We start from the raw sequence: 24,666 nt of genomic DNA, 5'->3' as shown, positions 1-24,666 counted from the left end.
AGGCAAATGTAGTTTTTATTTTTTTATTTTTTTGTGTCTATTTTTTGACAAACGTTCAAGTACTTCCCTGTAGTACAGATATTCTATATTTATACCCCTCTATTCTTGTATATCAACAATGTTTTGTGGTAACTGTTGTCATTGTTTAACACAAAATGAGCAATAAACATGTGCTTCATGTAACATTTTAGTGTTTGTCAAAATTTGTTTTGGATACGGCAGATTGTTCCTTATAAACATATAATATCCCCTGCTTTAAGGTTAAAATAGTCTGTGTGTGTGTGTTTTTTTGTTTGTGGAGGGCGGTAGTCTAGCTGTCTCATAAACAGTAAGGGCACTTAAGAGAAAGTGTTTTTTTGCATACCTCTGCCAAGGCCCAACAATTTCTTGTGAAATCACATTTAAATACAATATATCTGGATCTGATTATATCCTGATGGAATTGACAAGTACTTTCTGCAATCAGACTAAATGAAAACATGAGGTCCTCGGTGGAGGTAATTTATGCCTTAGGACATTTTTTTTTCATTGGGAACAAAGTGTTCAGTATTTTAATTATAATTTTAAATTTATTAACAACAGATCATGACCTAAATAAGCCATTGGTGACTGCTACAAACATATAGTTTTTATGTTCCTGCCAAGTTTTCCTTTTCCATTTAATACGTTTATCATGAGATGTAATTCTGTTTCCTGAAAAGTGCAACAAAGTACACAATAGGAAAAGACATTTCCTGCCTGCAGAGTTTCTCTCTCTATACCTTTCAGCAGTTTGATGTAGGTTGAACCCACACTGGCTGTTTTCCTGTCCTGCGGCCTGCTCAGCTGTTGCCTTGCAGCTCCTGACTGAGTTCAGTGCAGCACAGTGTCTTTTACTCTGTAACACTCTCCCCTGGTGCTTTTCTTTCCTCTCGCTGTCTGTACATGTTTCTTAAAGACCGCCGCCTTTTAATTACTCTGCATTCTGATTTCAATGTGTGTTTCAGAATAGCTCTGAACTCAAGTCTCACAGAGCTGATTGGTAATACTGGGAAGTACCCAACCATATTGTGTCAAACACTGACATCTAGTGCCATATTTACCCATAGTATGTACATTTCAGGTCGTGTATGAGGAAGCACAGGGATGAAGAGAGTGAGACATCTCAGGAGGATGCTTTTTAAATAACTTAATTTAAAAAAGAAAAAACAAATAATAAAATACAAAATTCATGTGAGTCTGATGTAGCAGCCATCTTGATGTGCTCATCCAGATGTGTGGCCTCCTCACCATTCATCTTCAAATCATGAATTGAAAACCTTGGGAACTTTGAAATGTGACATTTTGTCAGAATTTCTCATTCAATAGTAAAGTTTTTTTTTTTTTACAAAGTTAAATCCTTGAGACAGTTAATTTAGATTATGCAAACTTTCCCATAAGTCCTGCTGAATTTAGTGTTTTCAACTGTTTAAATGTCTCCTGCTGATACACTCACTTGGGAAGCCCAATTCTTAGTTAACCTAATATCTTAGAGTAATAACTTACTATTGAATTATTATGACTAAATATCTCATAATCTATACTTATTATTTTATTGTGACTTACTTTGTCATAATTTGAAATACTATCTCATTATTTAGATTAAATATTCATCTTTTTTTTCTTTCATTTGCTGAAATGGGTTTTCACTGCTTTCTTTACATACGGCCTTTTTCTCTACTCAGTAGCCACTTAATCAATATTAGTTTATTTCCTCCAGGCAAACTACCAAAGCCTACTATGTCAACACCTCTCATTTATTCTGCTATGGTCATTTGAATGCTGTTTTTATTCCTATTTTATTTATATTTATATATGCCCCTGTCTCATGTTGTGTATTGTAATATGATGTGTAAAATGAATCTAGTCTAAATATTTTCATTACTTGTAATATTTTATTGAGTAACTTTTGAAAATCCAAATTATTCCTCAAATCAATAATTGATGGTTAAAGGTCAGTCAAGATGTCCTAACGGATAAGACTGGACTCTCGTCTCTGATTGGCTTACACTCCTCCATGCAACGATGTGATTGGCTGACAGAGGGAGTCAGGCTCTTGGTAAATGCAGAGTCCTGTGTTGTTATCTGACTTTGCTGTGACTGTGTGGTTTCTCCTGGTTCTCTGAGCTCACAGCAGAAGGGATGTGGGCCTGCTTCTTCCCAGTAGCTGTCCCAGGTAAAGTACCACTTTTCGTTTAGCCCTTTGGGCTAGCTACATGCTAACAGAGCAGTAAGTCACCTCAGGTTGCTGAACAGTGGTTTCAGATACGAGTGAAACTGTTGTCAAAAATAATAATAAATAATTATTAAGTGAAGCACATCTGCTTCGGACTTATGGTTTTGTTTGCACTTAAACCAAACTCAATCCAAATTACTGTCAATTAAGCAGTTACGTGCTTATAGCTATAAATTCATAATCATTTGAAACCTGTTTATGGTACCAATTAATACTGTAGTCTAATCAATGAATCAATCATCAATATTCACATCGGCCCTGTTACATTTATAGTCTGAAGTATGAAGTTATTTTTAGCTTGTCGGTCCTGTGAAGTTTATGTAAAGCACGAGTTGTGTGTTTTCAGCCTCACAAAGAAAAGTCGTCCCTTCCCCTCCAGACTTTGGGAGCAGCTATCACGTCAAAGGTAAAACTTTGTACCACAGCAGGATTATCATATAATCTTGTTCTCAGGATTTAACCTCATTACTAAACTGTTACATTTCCATTACAGGAGTGATCTCTCTGCCCTATTCTGAGATCAAGGAGCCCTTTGAGGCCTGGATAGATCTTGCTGCAAAGTCCAGCCGCATAGACTATTATCATGGTAAGAAAGCTGCTTTTCTCTGAAATCTGACTGTGCATTTGTCCCTGCTTGGCTGGATTAGTTATGTGAAACTGAGTACACTGTGTATCAGGATGTGTTCCACACCACTTGCTACACAAACAAGGAAATGAAAAATAATGAATAAGCCATTCAGGGGGAACTTAACTGTTGAATCATGTTCCAAATTCATGTGACTTTTTGAAGTGTTTGTTTCTAAACTGTGGACTGTCAAAAGGTGGACTTTCGAAGTCCATAAAGCGTGTACCAGCCTTGTCAGTCTCTTTCTGACCCTCTCGTTCGGGGTGCACATGTAGAGCTTCAGAGCTACGCAATAAAGCTAAAACTAACTTGTACCTGATCACCTATGCATATGTGACATTGTCATCAACTTGTGAGTGTTAACAAGCCACTCTGCTGTTGGTCACTGTGGTATATTGTTGTTTTAGAACAGACACTGGTCAGGAGAGATGCGGTAAGGAGACAATAGTTTTGTAAGTGTTTAACGTCTCTCCTCTTGATCGCCCACAGGCAAAGTGTCCACATACCAGCTGGCGGCCGAGGAGCCGTGGGGCGTTTCCTATAAGATCGGCTCTGAGACCACAGAGATTGATAAGAATGTGAAGAGGTGCTTTCTGGTCAACGGAACAAAGAATGAAACTGTCACACCGCAGGCATCGCTGCCTGATGTGCAGGGCTTCCAGGTGTGTATGCACATTAGAAAACCCTCAATGTATAGGTTTTAAACACTAAACAGTTATTCGAGTAATTATTATTCCTATCAGCGTAAACCAACTTGAAGACTGTGAGAGAAGTTTTCGCTGCATGATACCTGGTAAATGTCCGTCCTGAGTGATAAGATCATAAGTGGTCAGCGCTAAGTTCAGGTCTGAAGGCACCCACATTTGTCGTTAGTTCAAATCTTTCTTCATATTTGATCTGCAGCTCATTATTGGAATCGGCCGCTCCTGACTCTGCTTGCTCGAACCGACACACACACAGATACAAACATTGAACACAGCTGCAAACTCAGACTGTGTAAAAACAGTACGTGAACACAGTTATAAATATAGAGTGGGGAAGTGAGATTGGATATTTACTTAAATGGCAGTAGAGCTTTTATAGAGTCAGTGACACTGCATTCTTAATGAGTGAGATTTAAGTTCATTGTGACTTTTTCCATAGTCTCCCAGCTTTGCACTAATGCAAACGCATAGAAGTGTTGAGGACTGGGGTTAAACAGGGCTACTTCATCCTCTTAACATAAAGTGTAAATTGTATAATGTATCGGTCATCTCAAACCATAACCCATAATTCATTACTTAAAATATTTATTTAACCTTAATGCATTGCTGTTTTTTAAAATCCTCCCACCATCTGTTCTCTTGCAAATAAAAATGTAGTTCCTGAGACGGGAGTATTACAAATGTTCCCTGTGTGAAGTCTGGCAGAATGTGACCACTGTGGGTAACAAGAAGAACACCTACACACTGTGGGTGACCCGTTCAGATACGGGCGCTGATGGAAAAGAGACTAATACTCCTCTCCACTATGAGATGATGGGATACAACACACTGCTGGGGTCTCACTATGATAAATACTGGGTGGACTACAAGGAGTTCAGTACTCATGTGGACCCCAAAGACTTCTCCCTGCCTGAAGGTATGTGGCCTCCTGCTTTACTTACAAACTGTACATATACAAGCGTAAAGAACGCATTTAAATTGTTTCCCTTTTAGCTATGAGCTGTGAGGGATTTCCTGGTCCAGGAGTGGAGCACCACATGTTGGCCAATCCAATGAGAGACCTCATCGACACCTCGGCCTCCGGTCACTTACATAACATGTTCAGCCATTTCAAGGAGAAGTTTCAGCGTCAGTACAGCGATGAAATTGAACATGAGAAGAGGGAGAAGGCTTTTCTTCATAGTCTTCGGTGAGACGAAAAATACCGAAGAGCTGTGTCCTTGCAGAATTTCTTCTAGGACATGGTCATCTTTAAGACATGATTTAAGTTTTCATTGCAGGATTTTTCATGACCTGGTAACTTTTGTCCCTCCTGTAGGTTTATTCACTCAACGAACCGAAAAGGGCTGTCTTTCTCTGTGGGTGTGAACCATTTCTCAGATCGCACCAGGTCAGAACTAGGCATCATGACAGGAAGGAGGAAATGGCTGGGCTGTCTTTCTCTGTGGGTGTGAACCCTTTCGCAGATCGCACCAGGTCAGAACTAGGCATCATGACTCCAAATAAAGGTCTCCGCTTCCACTCCGAGATTTATGAATGGGTGAAAGTGCCCGACTCACATGACTGGAGGCTTTATGGTACATTTACAAATGAGCACTAAACTAAAGAGACATAACATGGGACTGAACCGGTTGAGAAATCTAAATAGTCTTCCATTGATATTTGTGAATGAGTGAGTATGTATTCTTGAGTGTGACATGAAAATCACCATCTGTGGTGATTCGTATGTAAGGCAGATGCAGTTATTATTTTTTGTGTCTGTTTTTTGATAAACGTTCAAGTGCTTCCCTGTAGTACAGATATTCTACATTTATACCCCTCTATTCTTTTATATGAACAATGATTTGTGGTTACTGTTGTCATTGTTTAACAATAAATGAGCAATAAACATGTGCTTCATGTAACATTTTAGTGTTTGTCAAAATTTGTTTTGGATTCGGCAGATTGTTCCTTGTAAACATTTAAAATATCCCATACTTTAAGTTTATATTAGTGTGTGTTTGTTTGTTTGTGTGTGGAGGGAGGGGGGGGGGGGTAGTCTAGCTGTCTCATAGACACTAAGGGTGTCTAACAGTCACTGAAGAGAAAGTGTTTTTTGCATACCTCTGCCAAGGCCCAACAATCTCTTATGAAATCACATTAAAATACAATATATCTGGATTTGATTATATCCTGATGGAATTGACAAGAACTTCTTGCAAACAGACCAAATAAAAACATGACGTCCTCGGTGGAGGTAATTAATGGCTTAGGACAGACATTTTTTTATGTATTTCATTGAGAACAAAGTGTTCATCATTCTAATTAGAATTTAGTAATCTGAACAACAGACCATGACCTAACTAAGCCATTGGTGACTGCTACAAACATAAAGTTTTCATGTTCCTGCCAAGCTTTCCTTTTCCATTTTATTCGTTTATCATCAGATGTAATTCTGTTTCCTGAAAAGTTCAACAAAGTACACAATAGAAAAAGACATTTCCTGCCAGCAGAGTTTCTCTCTCTCTCTCTCTCTCTCTCTCTCTCTCTCTCTCTCTCTCTCTCTCTGTCTCTCTCTCTCTCTCTCTCTCTCTCTCTCTCTCTCTCTCTCTCTGTCTCTCTCTCTCTCTCTCTCTCTCTCTCTCTCTCTCTCTCTCTCTCTCTCTCTGTCTCTCTCTCTATACCTTTCAGCAGTTTGTTGTGCATTGAACCCACACTGGCTGTTTTCCTGTCCTGCGGCCTGCTCAGCTGTTAACCTGCAGCTCCTGACTGAGTTCAGTGCAGCACAGTGTCTTTTACTCTGTAACACTCTCCCCTGGTCCTTTTCTTTCCTCTCGCTGTCTGTACACGTTTCCTAAAGCCTGCTGCCTTTCAATTACTCTGCATCCTGTGATTTCAATGTGGGTTTCAGAATAGCTCTGAACTCAAGTCTCACAGAGCTGATTGGTAATACTGGGAAGTACCGTGTCCATATGGTGTCAAACACTGACATCTAGTGCCATATTTACACTTTGTATGTACATTTCAGGTTGTGTATAAGGAAGCTCAGGGATGAAGAGAGTGAGACACCACAGGAGAATGCTTTTGAAATGACTTAATTTAAAAAATAAAAAATAATTAATAAAATAAAAAATTCATGTCTGATGTAGCAGCCATCTTGATGTGCCCATCCAGACGTGTGGCCTCTTCACCATACATCCTCAAATCATGAATTGAAAACCTCAGGAACTTTGGGAAGTGAGATTTTTTCAGAATTTCTTATTTAATAGTAATGTTTTTTTTTACAAAGTTAAATCTTTGAGACAATCCATTTTAAAAGTGTGTTGTGATTTGTTGTACATTATAGGAATCCAGACTCATTAAACATTTGTTGTCTGAACTTTGGATGATCAAATGTTAGTCAGGAGTGACACCGGCAGACGCATCTCGAAACTTCAGCACATAAAAAAACATTTTTGGCCCATATGTCCTGCTGAATTCAATGTTTTCAGAGGTTTAAATGTCTCCCGCTGATACACTCACCTGGGAAGCCCAATTCATAGTTAACTTAATATCTCAAAGTAATTACTTACTATTGAATTATTATGACTCAATATCTCATAATCTTTACTTATTAATTTATTGTGACTTACTTTGTCATAAATACTATCTGATCATTCATCCTTTTTTTCTTTCATTTGCTGAAATGGGTTTTCACTGTTTTCTTAACATATGGCCTTTTTCTCTACTCAGTAGCCACTTAATCAATATTAGTTTATTTCCTCTAAGTAAACTACCAAATCCTGCTGTCATGCCCTAATGTCAACACCTCTCATTTATTCGGCTATGGTCATTTAAATGCTGTTTTTATTCCTATTTTATTTATATTTAAATATGCCCCTGTCTCATATCATGGATTTTATCTGATGTGTATAATGAATCTAGTGGATATAACTTGTAAAATTTGCATTGAGTAACTTTTGGAAATCCAAATTATTCCAAAATGAATAATTGATGGTTAAAGGTTAGTCATGTGACAAAGGTCACATGATGTCCTAACAGATAAGACCCGCCTCTCGTCTCTGATTGGCCTACGCTTCTCCACGCCACGATGTGATTGGCTGACAGAGGGAGTCAGGCGCTTCGTAAATGCAGAGTCCTGTGTTGTTGTCTGACTCTGCTGTGACTGTGTGGTTTCTCCTGGTTGTCTGAGCTCACAGCAGAAGGGATGCGGGCCTGCTTCGTCCCAGTAGTTGTTCTGTGGGTTGTCACAGGTAAAGTACCACTTTTCGTTTAGCCCTTTGAGCTAGCTACATGCTAACAGAGCAGCTGGTCGCCTCAATGGCAAAGCTGTCGTCCAGGCTGCTGAACAGTGGTTTCAGATACGAGTGGCTGTACAGCAGTGTTGTAAAAAATATGAGAAATAATTATCAAGGGAAGCACATCTGCTTCAGTCTTAGTCGTGTTGTTTGCACTTAAACCAAACTCAAGCCAAATTACCGTCAATTTAGCATTAACTTGCTTATAGCTATACATTCATACTCATTTGAAACCTGTTTATGTTACCAATAAATACTATAGTCTATTATTTTTAATTCGGCATGCATGAAACATATATCATGCCGCCTATAATTGATAAAAATTTAATGAAATCTTTATAAAGGCTCCAGCTATATGTGAACAACATAGTAATAACACTATCTTATGTGTATAAGGTCTCTTATAGAACATGCGTAAAGATAATAAATGAATCAATCATCAATATTCAAATCGGCCCTGTTACATTTATAGTCTGAAGTATGAAGTTATTTTTTGCTTGTCGGTCCTTTGAAGTTTATGTAAAGCACGAGTTGTGTGTTTTCAGCCTCACAAGGAAAAGTCGTCCCTTCCCCTCCAGACTTTGGGAGCAGCTACCACGTCAAAGGTAAAACTTTGTACCACAGCAGGATTATAATATAATGTTGTTCTCAAGATTTAACCTCATTACTAAACTGTTACATTTCCATTACAGGAGTGATCTCTCTGCCCTATGCCGAGATCAATGAGCCCTTTGAGGCCTGGATAGATCTTGCTGCAAAGTCCAGCCGCATAGACTATTATCATGGTAAGAAAGCTGCTTTTCTCTGAAATCTGACTCTGCGTTTGTCCCTGCTCGGCTGGATTAGTTATGTGAAACTGAGTACACTGTGTATCAGACCAAAGTGGCCAGAGTTCCTAATCACTTGCTACATAAACAAAGAAGTGAAAAAGAATGAGTAAGCACTTTAGGGGGAACTCAACTGTTGAATCACGTTCCAAATTCATGTGACTTTTCAAAGTGTTTGTTTCTGAACTGTGGACTGTCAAAAGGTGGACTTTCATGAAGTCCACTAACTTGTTCCTGATCACCTTTGCGTATGTGAACATTGTCATCAACTTGTGAGTGTTACAGTTTTTCTCGATTGCTTAAGCACGATTTTCGAAACAGGGCCCGGTGTTTCAAAACACTAAACACAATTGGCACAACCACACACCCAATCAGCAGAACACCTCAGATCCTTTGCAAAATGAAACACTCTTGTAAAAACTATACACTAATTTGTCAAAACCATATTCTGTTACCATATGAAACACACACGTTTCACATGACTTAATTCTGTTTGAACCAGTTACACGCTGCTGCTGCTAACCTAAAACACTTTTAGCAATTCCAGTTCTCAGTGATTAGAGTCCTGTAAGTGAAGTACACAGAGAAAGTGCAAACAGACAATAAATTCACAAAACTCTACACAACACCAATGCTGCAGACTCATGAAAATATAATTTATTTCTCTCCATATACCCAAATCAGTCAACATTGAGAATCAAAACAAAACATGTCCCAGTTTTCATGCTACTACAGGAGTGTGCATAACACTGTAAGCTCAGCAAATATCAGACAAGCAGAAAATTCAGTACCCCTCAAGGTTTCAATGAGGGGTACCTGAGCCTGGGGCCGGAGATCGTAAACCCCCCACCCCCATGCAGAGAAAAACTCTTTGATTGGGTTTAGAAACGGAGAGTATGGTGGAAGGTATAGTACTGTAAACTGTGGATGGTGTTGAAACCAGTTCTGGAACAGAGCAGAGAGGTGGACTGACACATTGTCCCAGATGGCAATGTATTGCATCTGGAGCATGTGGTTTACTGCTGTGATGATGTTGTGCATCGGTCCAAAAATGTGAGAATGTGAGGTGTGTTGTGAGGGCCCCTACTGGCGTAACGGAGGAGGACCCCATTCTGTGTAATGGCAGCGCAAAGGGTGATGTTACCCCCACGTTGCCCTGGGACACTGATTATAGCCCCGTGGGCGTGGCCAATGATAGTTCTGCGTCTCCTTCTTGCTTTTGTCAGGTTGAACCCTACCTCATCTATATATATGAATTCATGCAGGATTTGCTCAGCATCCATCTGTAAAACTCTCTGAAATACAGTGAAAGACAAGATTGTGTAATTCAGCATAGGTCTGGTCTACAGTACATTTACATTATAAAGGTTATGTGTGCAGTATGCAACATCACAGTGCTAAAGTGAACAATACATCCCTCAACATACGCATGCTGCAGCCGCAGCCTTTTCCTCCTCCGTGGATTCCCCCTTTCACCCTCACTCATCTTCTTTTTTGAGCACAAGCTCCATTTTGGTTGAAGACAGGTGAACTCAGCTGCTGCTTTTGTATAATGCTTTAACCTGATTAGTGTGTCTACAATAAAGCAGTCATGTGTTTGCACACCCGATGGCTGTGTTTAACCAATTGGCTCATAGGGGTGTCATTTGACAGTCTGTGCTTAGGAATTGCAAGGAAGTGACATCTTCATATACTTCTGTGTCTAATGCATACAAGTGTGTTTAGTGTTTTGCAAATCACTGTGTGTATTGTTTTGCAAAAAGTGTGAAGCTGACATTGTGCTTATACTGGTGCAGATCTGGGCTCATGTTATGCTCCTTGAGTGTAAGGTTTTGATAATTGTGTAATACTTTTGATTTTAGTGTTAAGCAATCAAAAAAAACTGTAACAAGCCACTGCGCTGTTGGTCACTGTGGTATATTGTTGTTTTAGGACAGACACTGGTCAGGAGAGATGCTGTTAGGAGACAATAGTTTTGTAAGTGTTTAACGTCTCTCCTCTTGATCGCCCCCAGGCCAAGTGTCCACATACCAGCTGGCAGCCGAGGAGCCGTGGGGCGTTTCCTATAAGATCAGTCCTGAGACCACAGAGATTGAACAGAATGTGATGAAGTGCTTTCTGGTCAACGGAACAAAGAATGAAACTGTCACACCGCAGGCATCGCTGCCTGATGTGCAGGGCTTCCAGGTGTGTATGCACATTAGAAAACCCTCAATGTATAGGTTTTAAACACTAAACAGTTATTCAAGTAATTTAGTATTCCTATCAGCGTAAACCAACTTGAAGACTGTGAGAGAAGTTTTCGCTGCATGATACCTGGTTAAGGTCCGTCCTGAGTGATCAGATCACAAGTGGTCAGCGCTAAGTTCAGGTCTGAAGGCACCCACATTTGTCCTTAGTTCAAATCTCTCTTCAAATTTGATCTGCAGCTCATTATTGGAATCGACCGCTCCTGACTCGGCTTGCTTGCACCGACACACACACAAATACAAACATTGAACACAGCTGCAAACTCAGACTGTGTAAAAACAGCAGGGCTACTTCCTCCTCTTAACATAAAGTGTAAATTGTATAACGTACCGGTCATCTCAGACCCCATAATTCATTGCTTAAAATATTTATTCAACCTCAATGCATTGCTGTTAATAAAATCCTCCCACCGTCTGTGCTCTTGCAAATAAAAATGTAGTTCCTGAGACGGGAGTATTACGAAGGTTCCCTGTGTGAAGTCTGGCAGAATGTGACCACTGTGGGTAACAAGAAGAACACCTACACACTGTGGGTGACCCGTTCAGAGACCGGCGCTGATGGAAAAGAGCCCGCTACTCCTCTCCACTATGAGATGATGGGATACAACACACTGCTGGGGTCTCACTATGATAAATACTTGGTGGACTACCAGGGGTTCAGTTCTCATGTGGACCCCAAAGACTTCTCCCTGCCTGAAGGTATGTGGCCTCCTGCTTTACTTACAAACTGTACATGTACAAACGTAAAGAACGCATTTCAATTTTTTCTCTTATAGGTATGAGCTGTGGGGGATTTCCTGGTCCAGGAGTGGAGCACCACATGTTGGCCAATCCAATGAAAGATCTCATCCACACCTCGGCCTCCGGTCACTCACAGGGCATGTTCAGCCATTTCAAGGAGAAGTTTCAGCGTCAGTACAGCGATGAAAGGGAACATGAGAAGAGGGAGCATGCTTTTGTTCATAATCTTCGGTGAGACGAAAAAATACGAAACAGCTGTGTCCATGCAGACTTTCTTCAAGGACATGGTCATCTTTAAGACATGGTTTAAGTTTTGACTGCAGGATTTTTCATGACCTGGTAACTTTTGTCCCTCTGTAGGTTTGTCCACTCTAAGAACCGAGCTGGGCTGCCTTTCTCTGTGGCTCTGAACTCTTTCTCAGATCGCACCATGTCAGAACTAGCCACCATGAGAGGAAGGAGGAACGGAAAGACTCCAAACAGAGGTCTCCGCTTCGCCTCCGAGATTTATGAAGGGGTGAAAGTGCCCGAATCACATGACTGGAGGCTTTATGGTACATTTACAAATGTCTGGATAACTATAAAAATAGGTTTCCGTCTCGCAGAAGACCTCATAGTATTTACATCTCCTCTTTCCTTTCAGGTGCTGTGACCCCAGTGAAGGACCAGGCCATCTGTGGCTCCTGCTGGAGCTTTGCCACTACTGGAACAGTAGAGGGCGCTCTCTTCCTAAAGGTGACAAATAATAAGGAACCAGCATGCGCCATGGTCACTGGCACCAGCCATTGTTTCCAAATGACTGTGTTACTTCCTTATGCTCTTTGAAGCATCAGATGTTCAACATTGGGCTTCATCTGTTAATTTGCAGTTGCTGCAATCTCTTGATATTTTTTGATAGATAAGTTGTAACAGTTTAAATTCCTGTTAGGATGTGGGTCATTTAGATTCTTAACTACATTATACTCAGGTTCACACAATACAACGACAAATGCACACATAAATAAATAAAATTGTAAAAATGTAGAGAATTATAGGAAAATTTTTCAGTTTCAGGCCCTAATGGTGGAATGTTTGGGTGTTAACCACAGTTTATTTGTACTCAACCATCTCTGAAGGTGTGCTTGATTTTTGACGTTGACCCTTAGTTTCTGTGGGAGGTGGCCCTGCCTCAAGTCTTTGCCCGTTTTGACCAACTGTGACGTGTAGGGGAAGGCTTCCCCGATACCTGTTGGGAGGGAGGGGTAGGGCCAACGGGTGGGGCTCTTAACCCCTCCAAACAGAGATTTTTCTGACCTAATTCAAACCTAGAGGTTGATTATTCATTGATTTACCTGCATTAGCATAGATGTTATTTGGATATTATAGGTTTGTCACTTTAGTAACGGCAAACAATAGCATTGGTTTATTTAGGATCTCAACAATATTATGACTATGACATCCATGGCAACACTTTTTGTAGGGAAGATTTCAACAACTATCCTGTGACTCTGTTTGTGGAAGCAAGATAACCATCCAAAACAGGTAGGGGTTAGGGCCAAGGGTTGAAATGGGATTGGGCCATTGTCTCCCAGGAATTTAAGGTCATCCCAAAGAATCATCCACACTCCACTCCTTCTCCATGTCTCTGGAGGGGGAGGTAGCCTTCTCCTTTGTAACCGAAGGATATAGTTTGTAGCACATCACATAGAAAAGCACAAATGGAAAAGATGGGGTAGATATGATGTGAAGTGATGTACTTCCTAATGACAATTTCAGAAGAATAGAAAAAAGGTTAGGATTAGGAATCACTTTTTTAAGTAATTCGAAATGTATAGATTATAATTGTAGTCCCTCATCATAATTCTTCAGGAACTTCTGATGCATTTGAGTTGTCAATCTTTCAAAGTGAAATATCCCTCTGAGTGGATAGCTGCTTCTCCTTCAGATGAGAGAGGTGTCCACAAGAGGAATCATTGTAAGACTTTCACTCACACTTGACTGTTTGAGTAAATAAAACAGAATGTCGGCCTCAGTCTGAATCCGTCCTGTGGAAGGCAATGCTCAAAGGCATTCCTTCTTTGGTGTTGCTAAGCAACTCGATCCCCAAGACTGGACCGGCTTATTGTGAGATTTGATGGTTGCTCAATCGGGTGATTACATTTTAGTAAACATTTAACCTTATAAATTGTAAAATATTGAAAACGTTTCAGCCAAACTACCATTTACTCTTCAACCAGTTTCACAGAACTTTCACAGCTGCAGACTGTCTGAATTCTCCAAGTCCAGTTTGATTTGGCTGTGATAACATCCTGTTGTGAGGCAGCAGCAGTTCGTCTTTGTGCCTCTGCCAGCTCACAGCAGCAGGACGTGACCTGCATCATCCAGCATCCCTCGTCCCCTCAGACAGGTTCATTAACAGAGCCACTCCCCAGGGGCCAGTGCCAGGGGAGAGTAAGAGCAGGTGTAGAGATGTCCATGATCAGCTTTTATTAAATACCTTGATCAACTTTGATTAAATATCTGAAAGTTTTGTTTATGTTTAGCTGTCCTGTCTGTTTTTTTGCCCCTTTGTATCCTGTAGTAGAGTCTACATGACCTTCAGTCTAGTTTTCTCTCCCTCCTTCAGTCCTTTTTTTGTTTTTGTCAGATCATGGATTTATGAAGCCATAATATTGGGTTACGACAGTGCCCCGAAGGATTAATGATCTGCTTTTCGAGTGTGACCGTGCTTTCTTCTTGTCTTCAGACTGGCTCCCTGCAGGTTCTCTCTCAGCAGATGCTGGTGGACTGTTCCTGGGGTTTTGGCAATAACGGCTGTGATGGAGGGGAGGAGTGGAGAGCATACGAGTGGATCATGAAACACGGAGGCATCGCTACAACAGAGACTTACGGAGCCTATATGGGAATGGTGAGATGATTTCAAGATGTCAAGTAACATAAACCATATGCTCAGTACTGGATGAGGAGAAATTGAAACTGCTACTACTCAAGTTGCAAGTTTCTATAAAATTAATCCAGTGATGATTGCAGTTAGTTTTTTTCCTTGAACAGAACTTAAACCATTTTGAATATTGTCCTGAAACTTCACAATTATCTGTGCATTCACATGCTCCTCAGAAGATCCCATTTTCACAGATGTGAAGCTGACTACAGTGGGCTTTGATATCTGTAAATGTTTTAAATAAAATGTCTTATATTTGTGTTTGAAGTGTTTAAACATCTTGTCACCTCCTTGCATAATCTATAAAGACATTAAGGCACCTTAAGCCATTTTGCCAGCACCACAATGTGCCTGTGAAAGTAATGTTATGGTTTTAATACCACCTTTATCTTCAGTTTCAGTGAGTCTAACACACAAGCCTTAAACAGCATTTTAACCGCCTTTAAGAAACATGAGAAGTGTTATGTGAGTAACGTCTGCCCGGTTGGTTCTGTGATTAAATGTCTTTTTTCTCTCTGAACAGAACGGATTTTGTCACTTGAACGCCTCACAGCTTACTGCACATATCAAGAGCTACACCAATGTGACATCAGGGGATGCGGAGGCCCTTAAGCTGGCCCTCTATAAAAACGGGCCGGTGGCTGTTAGTATTGACGCAGCACATCGATCATTTGTTTTCTACAGCCATGGCGTCTACTACGAACCTGCTTGTGGTGAGTTGTCCTCTCACCGTTTCTCATACCTTTTCACTACCGTTGTCTTTCTCTCTCTGCAACTCAGCCCCTCTGTTGTTTTTCAGGTAACACTACTGATGATCTGGACCATGCTGTGCTTGCAGTGGGTTATGGGACTCTGAGCGGTGAGCCGTACTGGTTAATAAAGAACTCATGGTCCACATACTGGGGCAACGACGGCTACATCCTCATGTCTATGAAGGATAACAACTGTGGTGTCAGCACTGATGCTACATTTGTAACTCTGGTGTAGATGTGTCCTCTCTGCATTAATCTGTATGTTAAAGCCACTATTTGAGTGCCTGGGGACGGTTGACGTCTAATTTGGACATGTTGATATCATTATTGCATCAGATTGAGCTGCTTGATAATGTTAATGTTGAATGGGGATGGAGACCCTGTTCAGACCTGGGTTTTTGACATCTGCCCTGAGTGATCCGATCATAAGAGGTCAGCCGTAAGTTCAGTTTTGAATGCACACAAAATTGTCGTGAGGTGCGATCACTCAAATCCACCCTGGGCCCCATAAGACGAACCACTAACCCCTCTGACGTCTCTGACCAGCTTTAGTTTCACAATGAATCAAAAGTATTTTTACGCTTCAGTGTTGTTTATTTGTTTTTACCCATTGCCACAAAATGATAGATACTTTTCTCTCTCTCATATTTGAATGCCAGATGTGAACAGAGGAATTGAATGCTCTCCACTTGTGATCGTATCTCTCAGATGTTAACACCAAGTCTGAACTGAACTGAGTGAACTGAAATGCTGTAGAATTTGCACAAAGACAAACAGTTTGCTTTTTTAAACATTTGTTTTTGACAAGTTTATTGCTGACAGCTCACAGGCACTGTGCCTTCATTTTAGGTGTACAAAGTACATCTTTATCACAAAGTTCCTTTTGTTGTTCATAATTGTTTTATAATTTTCATTGTTGCAAATGTATCAAGCAGAAATGAATACAATAAAAATAAAAACTGGAGAATCATTCCATTTGCTGGCCTGAGTGACATCTCTTGTTAATCTAGCAAACCCACATGCTGTGGATGGCAGTAAAGCATGCTCTCTAAATTCATGCAGTGAAATACAAGCGTATCCCCCTCCACACACTTTACAATTCATATCAACTCGAAATGTCTTTTCTTTAGGTATTAATACTTTTTGATAAATACAAATCCCCTTCCCTGATAAACTAATTAACACTTATAAATATTCACAAAAACAGCCCTTAAACATTTTAAAAATACACTAGATGCTTCACAGATCCAAGTCATCATGGCAAGTCATATTACATGAGAAGAAGAATAGATACAAATATCCCTTTGGTCACATCCGCTACTGTACTACAATAATACATTTGGCACAATGAAGGTAACTACTGCATGCAGTCGGACGTGACCAGTTGTATTCCACTTGGCTTGAGATCATTAAGTGGAAAACGAGGCAGTTTGGTTGTTCGAGTATAAAGGTACCACAAACATTCCACTTCTGTACAAAAATATAAAAGTGCTTTCAAGAAACACACAAAGAGTAATAAAACCACCAGTCCTTAAATTGAACTGGGTTTAGTGTCAATGTCATTATTTTCATAACACACGATTACAAGTTTGAGCTAAATCATGTTAATGTATAAATACAAGTTTATAACAACACAGCAACAAATTATTCTGTTTCCTCCCATAACTGACACTTGACATCAGAATAATTATCAAGAATAAAATTAAAGTGTTGACTTCTGAGGAAAAACCTGTAATGAAGCAGGACTACTCCTGACTAAGGTTAGGTAACAGTCGGCTGTTGATTTGCCTCGGCAGCACAGATGAATGACTGCTTGTGTGCATATGCCTGCAACTGCACGTGCACGTGCATGCTAGTTTGGTGAATGAAACCTGATTGGCTTTCTTGCATAGAGCTCTTTCCACGCTCAGTCCACGACGTGTATACTGCAAAGAGGATGTGTGAAGAAGTGTATCTGGCGTCAAAGGCTGGATTCATTTGATACTAATTTCATCAGTGTGAACAGACGTGTCAGGCCAGCCTCGCTAAATGCTGCAGCTCCTGCTCCTCTGTGCTGCTGGTTGATTGGCTGACAGGCTCACACTTCTCAGGGTTGTTCTTGGCAGGAGGCAACCTGCAGGAGATGACACACAAAGCACACACTGAGCTGGTCGCAGAGGAGGGTTTTTTTTTCCTGTGAGCAGACTGGGCGATGAGAGTTCAGGGTTGTGGAGGCTGAGCAGCGAGGGCACAATGAAAGCTCTCAGAACTTTCTTCAACCTGTATTGAAAGTCACTTTCTGATGGGTTGTAGGGTTAATGTGGCCACTAAAGTCTGTGATATGATTTAATAGTACATTTAGTCTACATGTGTTGTGTAGTTTCCGTTTCTTTTCCCTGTTTGCTCTGTGGTTTGGTTTTTCTTTTTTTTTCTTTTATTTTGTTTTATCTTATTTTTAATATTGGGTAACTAAGGGTTGTTTTATAAAAACTTTCCCTGGATGATAATGTCCTTTCAACAGAATTGAGACGATGAAGTGACAGGGATCTGTGTAGGGTGGGTCAGTGAGTTGGTATAGGTGAGTGGATGTTTGTAAAGATGTTTGTAAATTTAAAGGAAAGAGACATGGAAGCAATATAATAAAAAAATTGAAAAACTGGATTGTGTGTATTTTAACTTATAAACATAAAGTTGGAAAACAGATTCCTAATAGGCCTAAACTGTGATAACACTTCAACACCTGATGTGTAGGAAGTCAACGTGTTAAAAGAATAAGGTAAAACACTGAGTGAATTAGGAAAAACACTGAGTGTTTCTATTCGCTCAGTGATTTTCACGCTTCCCTTCTTGTATTCAGTTTGCTCACAAGTCTCTTCTTTAGTGAGAATGAAAATAAAAGGAAATTCACCACTAACTCTTCACTGAAACTTTACTTAAGAAGGTAAACAGAGGTCCATTCTACCTCATCATGTCCCAGTTCTCTGTGTCCGCCACTGTGTCAGGAAGAGGTCTGTCGGCAGTCTCTGGCAGCGCCAGGGCCAGGATGGCGCCCAGCAGCGGGGAGATACCGAAGATAACCAGAGGCAATGTGGGGTTGTGGCTATGAAGCATGTTGATGATGGGTGCTAACACACCACCCACCCTGGCAAACATGCAGGAGACACCTATTCCCGTTTGCCTATGGGGACACAAGGAAACAATATTACCTTCAGAGGCTGCATTGAAGACCGTTGTGTCACAACACCAAGACTAGACTGGCCCATTTAAGGCTCCTCAACATGAGGCCGACAAATGGGTCCTTCCATCCTTGAGAAAAGAAGGCTGCAATGGGTGGATTCTTTCCCAGGCCAACCTAACCCAGGATTCATTGTCCTACAGTGACAAAAGTTTTTTCAAAGATGCCTCAACCAAATAAACCAAATGCATTAAATCTTTCTTGTGTATGAGCTCTGTTGGTAGTCAACAGTCATGAGGGCGGGTAGACTGCGTCCTCCCAAGGATGCAGCCCCTGAATTGAGACACACCGATGTTTGTATTTAATTAGCCAAACATGGTTAAAATAGTGTAAATAATGAACATGCACAGACACACAATAGTGTCTTACCGTATCACAGTGGGGAATATCTCAGCAGTGTACACGTAAATGACAGCAAAGGAAGCAGTTATACCAAACTTTCCCAGCATGGCGAGACCATTCAGGACATTGGGCTGATCTAGAGTCACAGGGGGGAAGGTGAGGAAAGATCAAGAAAGTAACCCAGTGATAAAGTTGTTAACATTCCTGTCAGTGAAATGTATGAATGCAAATTCACAGCGCCCATCTGACCTGCAGGGACAACAAGCATGAGCAGACAGGCCAGGCCTCCAATAGCCAGAAAGCAGCTTTGTGTGATTCGGCGGCTGTAGGGCAGGACAAGCAGGACCAGAGTACGAGCCGGAACCTCAACTAACCCGAACATGAACTGGTTCAGATAGAGATCAGTCCCTAACCTGGACACGCCCAGTGAAAGGCCATAGTACACCAGCACGTTGACAAACCTGGGGATTGCAAAAGAGGGGAAAGGGCAAAAATTTGTAATAAAAGAAAAGAGAGAGAAGGAAGATAGGAATAACAACTCCATAAAACACAAGATTTACCAGAGGTAGAACAAGATGAGAGTTCTCTTTCTCAACTGAGGGGTTCGAACGAGATCCAACGCTGAGTAACTTCGCTGAGCTCCACCTATGAGTTCGCACTTTTCAACCTGTTGCACACACACACAAAACTATAAATTATATCGCTATTTACCATTTACACCAAATCTCATGAACAACTTTTAACCAACGATTAACTAATCCTGCTCCCCCACTGTATATGATATGATATGATATATCTTAGTCCTCTGTCCGAGGTTATTTTGTTCTCCAAAATTACTCAATAACCATAAATAAACTTCTCCATTGCATTGAGAGATAGCTCGTTATGACAAACACAGGCACTATTTTACTATAAATTCAAATAGTAAATTGAAATTTCTTTAAATACTCAATACACAGTGGTGGATCTGGAAATGTCCTAAATCAGGGGCCATTAAGGCGCCAGTTTACACAGAGGGTGGAATTACATATCTAACATCAATGCACAATTCCTCATTGAATAAGGTGCACAGGCTTTATCCATACAATTAATTTTAGAAACTCACGCACACACATGCCAAGTGTACTTAAGTGCTCTTGTTATATGCGTCTGCAGGTGTGTTAGTGCGGATAGGGATTAAAAGTGATAGCCAAGCTTAAATGCATCTTAAACGGATGTAGCCTAATTCCTTTTTCACTGTTATCTCTACAGCTTTGAGCATGTGTTTGACAATGATGAGAAGCTTGATACCTTTCAATTAAACACATGAAAAAAACCCTGTGTAATGGCTTATGTAGCCTGAGAGTGTGGGGGTAAAATATAAAGTTTTACCTGTGCGGCTGGGTGTAAAACTCGACCATTAACAAGCGCTGCCTTGCGGAGGAGTGCGATGGCTTCATCTCTCCTGTCATTGGCCAACAACCATCTGGCAGAGTGAGGGACCACCCTGACAGGAGACAAGAGACAGGACAGGAGAGCGGAGAGAGAGAAATAAGGGTTTAGGAGGAGATGAGGATCACAAAGAGGGTATTCATGGCCAAGGAGTGTATACACAGAGGATGCAATGTTGAATCTCCAACCATATGTAGAAGATGAGGAGGAAGCCTGGGGCTGATATAGCCAGCTGCAGCTTTCTCCAGTCTCGTATGAGATATGCCAAGCCTGCTAGCAGCATGTAGCCCAGGCCAAAAGCATAATCCGTGATGATGCCGGCCAGCATGCGTCTCTTAGTGCAAGTCCACTCAGTACCTGAGGAGCAGGAAGAGGAAGAGGAAGAGGGAGAGGATTGGAGAGGAAGGGTGGGTATTGGTGTTTAGGATCTTCAAGGTGAAGGGCTGGGTTTATGCCCTGGGTTTGGACAGGAGGTAGCAGAAAACCGCATGAGACATTATAACACTTGAAAAACACTTTCTGAATGAAACTGAACATTTGCACCAGTTAGAAACATCCCAGAGGAAAATATTGCTGCTCATAACTGTCTTTTGTTTGTCTAATGAGAAACAAATCATCTTAGTTGAAGATGATTTGTTTCTTTAAATTCAGATCTGTCGCTCCTCAACCTACTAAGGAGAAATGAGAACCTTTAGACTACATAAGTCCAAAAGAGATGATCCTGAACATGATTTATTCTGGTGTGCTCATTGTTTGGACATTGTGTGCAGGGAAAAGATAGAAAACTTTGGGTTCATCCTACCTGGTCACCGAGTCAATGTTTTTCATAAAATTATACTGATGTAACTGGTATGTAATTTTGTTATACATAACATGTCGGTTATCCTAGCAAAAGGTCTATGGTTCAGCCTGATTTAAAGCATTGCAGGAAAAGAAAGAACCTTTGCTCTTACTTTGTAGAGAAATTGCTAACAAGGAGGTGATTCTATGAATGTTGCTGCACTGCGGAGATCAGCGCCCACTCAGTCAGAAAAAAGTGAAGTCAAGGACAAATTATCAAAATGATCTGACGCCTATTTTGACCCTTGGTTTGACCTAGTAACCTAGTTTTTTCTAGGACATAGAAGAAGACATGCTCAACTCGGTCAACAGACTGAAGGCACACTGACCCACCCCCATCTATCATCCAGTTTCCATTGTCCAGTATGTGAGGAATCTAAACCCCCTACAATGAAGTCTGCATTCCATTCCATGGAAGCTTATCCAGTACAGTTGTTGAAATGTGTCATAACGCTGTCAAAACCATTAGTGCCACTGCAGCAGGCTTCTTGATATTTGTGTTTGAGCGTGTGTGTTTGGTTCATACCAAGTACAAAAGCATTGATGATGACTCCAGATATCGTGGTGCCAACCAAGAAGCGAAGAATCACGTAAACGAGGAAATTGGGTGCGAAGGCAACAGCAACTCCAAACACAGTCTGAAGAGCGATGGACAGCAGCAGGACGAAACGTCGGCCGTACCTGGTGCAGAAAGAGAAGAGGTGTATGTGACAATGCCCATATGCTCAACTAATCACTGACTGTGACAGGTTAAGACCTGAGTGTGAACTGCCAATAAACCTTCAGGAATTTCACTAGTATGGGAGAGTTTCATGGGATTTCTGAAACAGTTTCAACTAAGGATGGGAATCGGCAGGGACCTCCCGATACGATAGTATCACGATACTTAGGTGGCGATACGATATGTATTGCGATTCTGTGGGTATTGCGATTCTGTAAGTATTGCGATTCGATATTACGATTTCCAGGGATTTCTTTTTTTTTTTTTTTTTTTTTTAAATACTGGACCATGGAAAAATGTTGAATCATACCTTCAAATACAACACAGTCAAATTCACTTAAAGCTTTACAAGTTTTATTTCCAATATTAACATTAACTTAATGACTGTCGGGCAGCCAATAGAGAAAATAAATAAAAATGTTCCCTATTATTGTATAGCCCCTGTCAACTGCACACAAACTGACAGATTAAGAAATGTATGCCACTTAGGCTACTTTAAACAATAAATAAAAGGTAAATTAAATAGAATGAATAAAAGTTTACTTAAAATATAAACTTTGAAATAAACAAAAAGTAGGCTATTGTTGTTTGCATGTAGGCGATACAAAGCTAGTGCTTGGGTATGTTTAGATTCTTGTGCAAAAACAAGAGCTGGTCAACATGCTCTGGGGTGATGTTGCTCCCCCCATAAATCCCCCCCGGTATAAACCAATAAATATGCTTAAAAAAAAAAAAAAAAAAAAAAAATCGATTTGGGAGGCAGCATGGCGATTTAAAATCGTCATTCACAAGAATCGCGATTTGTAACTGAATCGATTTTCCCCCCCATCCCTAGTTTCAACTGTGAAGTAGAGAGGGGTAATACGTTAGGTAGGTAGATTGGTCGGTTGGTTGGTTGGTAAAAAAATGTTCTTCCACTGTGGTAATCTGCTTTCTCTTAATTGTTTTTAAGCTGCATAATCAATGACTTTGATACATATTTTGTAATTCAGCTTCCTCGTAAACAGCTTGAAGCTCAGCTGTTTGAAAATTCTGTGATAATATGTCTTATTGAATAATCGAGTTAAAGTGGAGCAATCTTAAATCCCTCATGTGCATGCCTTCATTACTTCAACTCAATCAGTATGCTCAGCATGTATCAACTGCCCTAATTACACATGCACACCACACACCCAGGATGAGAGCTGTGTGATTGTATGTGTGTGTGTGTGTGTGTGTGTGTGTGTGTGTGTGTGTGTGTGTGTGTGTGTGTGTGTGTGTGTGTGTGTGTGTGTGTGTGTGTGTGTGTGTGAGCAGAGCAGCGTGGCCTACCTGTCAGCCATGGATCCAAAAAACACAGACCCCACCAACAGGCCAAACATGTAGATGGACGAACCCAGGCTGTTCAGTCCGGCTTTGTCGCACACCAGGTCCCACTAGAAGATGGAAACTCAACAGTTACTATTACTGTTACTGCATTACACACACATGTAGGTGTACTTTTTACACATTCCTCACAGAGGGGGAGGAAATGAATGGGGGGCCCACTCGTATTTGCACCATGGCCCCCTGGTGAGTGAATCCGGCCTTGTATGCTACGAAGTGTATCTGCCAGCACATTGCCATGATAAAGACACTTTACATCTTGTGGTAACATATCCACAGATAGTGGTGTACACATAGAGGTGCACAAAAAAAACCAAGGGGCTTGTTCAGGGCACTCTACAACAGAACTGCTGTTTTACATCATTAAATAAAAAAATACAAAATATATAAATAATATATATATATATATATCAGACACAAAACATGCAAATATTATCAAGTTGACATAATTATAAGTATACACTTAACAGGCAAACAATGCCAAGAAAAAAGCAACAGCTGTCTTAAATGTTTCAGGATCCAGATATAAAATACGTATCTTATCATATTAATTTTCTGTAAATCAAATCAAGCTGTAGTTGAGATATAAATGCTCAGTATAAAAGAGTGTGTTGGCATTATAATAACTACTAACATTTATCAACCCTCTATAGGTTTTATTATAAGAAAGAATCCTCTTATTTTGTAGAGTGAAACTATTCCAGCTGTTTTGTAAGCAGGAAAGTGACTATATAAATAGTTAAAGTGGCTATTCACAAAAGATTCAAACATCATTTTAATTTCCCCATGTACCTCAGTGACCGTGGTGCTCTGGAAAGTGTCCTGGCTGTACACCCATCCTCGGTCACAAGGAACGCTCTCGGTCCGGTTGTCCTGCAGCGGGACGCCCGTGGAGGAGCATGGAGAGTACAGGAGGCTGAAGTTCAGGCTCCCCGGGACCGAGGACCGAACTCCGGCCACTGAGCTCGAGTTGGAGCCTCGGCACTGGTGCGGCGGCGTGGCTCCGGTGAAGATGCTCACCATCATGTGGAAGGCGAGGAGGACCTGGGGTAAACAAATCCATACGTACAGAGTCTTCTGGTATCTGCCAAAGCCTCCGACGGCAGAGAGGATCTGGTCGAAATTCATCGCAAAAGGGACAATGTGGGTCAAAATGGAGAGCGGGTCTTCTAGTGTGTGGAAGGAAGCGTTGGCTGCGCGTAAAGACCCCCTAACACAATAAATCACAGGGTCTGGTTGGTTGCTCAAGAGGTAAACAAGATAAATCAAGTCCCATATGGTGCCGTGGTCAGTCCATCTGCAGGGGGCCACCACCAACAGTGCTGACACGACCCCAAAGCATCAACAACATTTTCAGCTGCAGCTTCTCTTTCATCCTCATACGAGGGTTCACATGACATGCAC

The 24,666-nt window shown here is 40.9% G+C and overlaps 3 protein-coding genes across 3 annotated transcripts; 2 read left to right on the top strand and 1 right to left on the bottom strand.

The window, feature by feature from the left end:
- The first annotated feature begins 2,124 nt into the window (after nt 1-2,124).
- LOC133025551 (counting factor associated protein D-like) lies at nt 2,125-5,489 on the top strand. Its single transcript, XM_061092241.1, has 7 exons — nt 2,125-2,194; nt 2,601-2,660; nt 2,748-2,840; nt 3,369-3,541; nt 4,241-4,499; nt 4,577-4,772; nt 4,902-5,489. Exons 1-7 carry the CDS (start codon nt 2,161-2,163, stop codon nt 5,035-5,037), a joined length of 951 nt encoding a protein of 316 aa, XP_060948224.1. The 5' UTR covers nt 2,125-2,160; the 3' UTR covers nt 5,038-5,489.
- Nucleotides 5,490-7,697: 2,208 nt separating this feature from the next.
- On the top strand, nt 7,698-16,324 carry zgc:110239 (uncharacterized protein LOC550326 homolog). Its single transcript, XM_061092239.1, has 11 exons — nt 7,698-7,815; nt 8,406-8,465; nt 8,553-8,645; nt 10,702-10,874; nt 11,377-11,635; nt 11,713-11,908; nt 12,038-12,231; nt 12,321-12,412; nt 14,403-14,564; nt 15,121-15,310; nt 15,397-16,324. The coding sequence occupies exons 1-11, from the start codon at nt 7,770-7,772 to the stop codon at nt 15,582-15,584; spliced, it is 1,653 nt and encodes a 550-aa protein (XP_060948222.1). The 5' UTR covers nt 7,698-7,769; the 3' UTR covers nt 15,585-16,324.
- Nucleotides 16,325-17,359: 1,035 nt separating this feature from the next.
- si:dkey-166k12.1 (solute carrier family 22 member 13) lies at nt 17,360-24,396 on the bottom strand. The gene is made up of 10 exons (XM_061093318.1): nt 24,055-24,396; nt 23,209-23,312; nt 21,703-21,857; nt 20,525-20,693; nt 20,277-20,391; nt 19,466-19,572; nt 19,155-19,366; nt 18,933-19,041; nt 18,291-18,506; nt 17,360-17,462 (listed from the first exon to the last, which is right to left on the bottom strand). The coding sequence occupies exons 1-10, from the start codon at nt 24,388-24,390 to the stop codon at nt 17,360-17,362; spliced, it is 1,626 nt and encodes a 541-aa protein (XP_060949301.1). The 5' UTR covers nt 24,391-24,396.
- Nucleotides 24,397-24,666: the final 270 nt, after the last annotated feature.

This window comes from Limanda limanda, chromosome 19 (assembly GCF_963576545.1).
Source record: "Limanda limanda chromosome 19, fLimLim1.1, whole genome shotgun sequence".
NCBI classification, from domain to species: Eukaryota; Metazoa; Chordata; class Actinopteri; order Pleuronectiformes; family Pleuronectidae; genus Limanda; species Limanda limanda.
The sequence above is the reverse complement of the archived record's forward strand: the minus strand, read 5'-3'. Positions and strand labels throughout refer to the sequence as shown.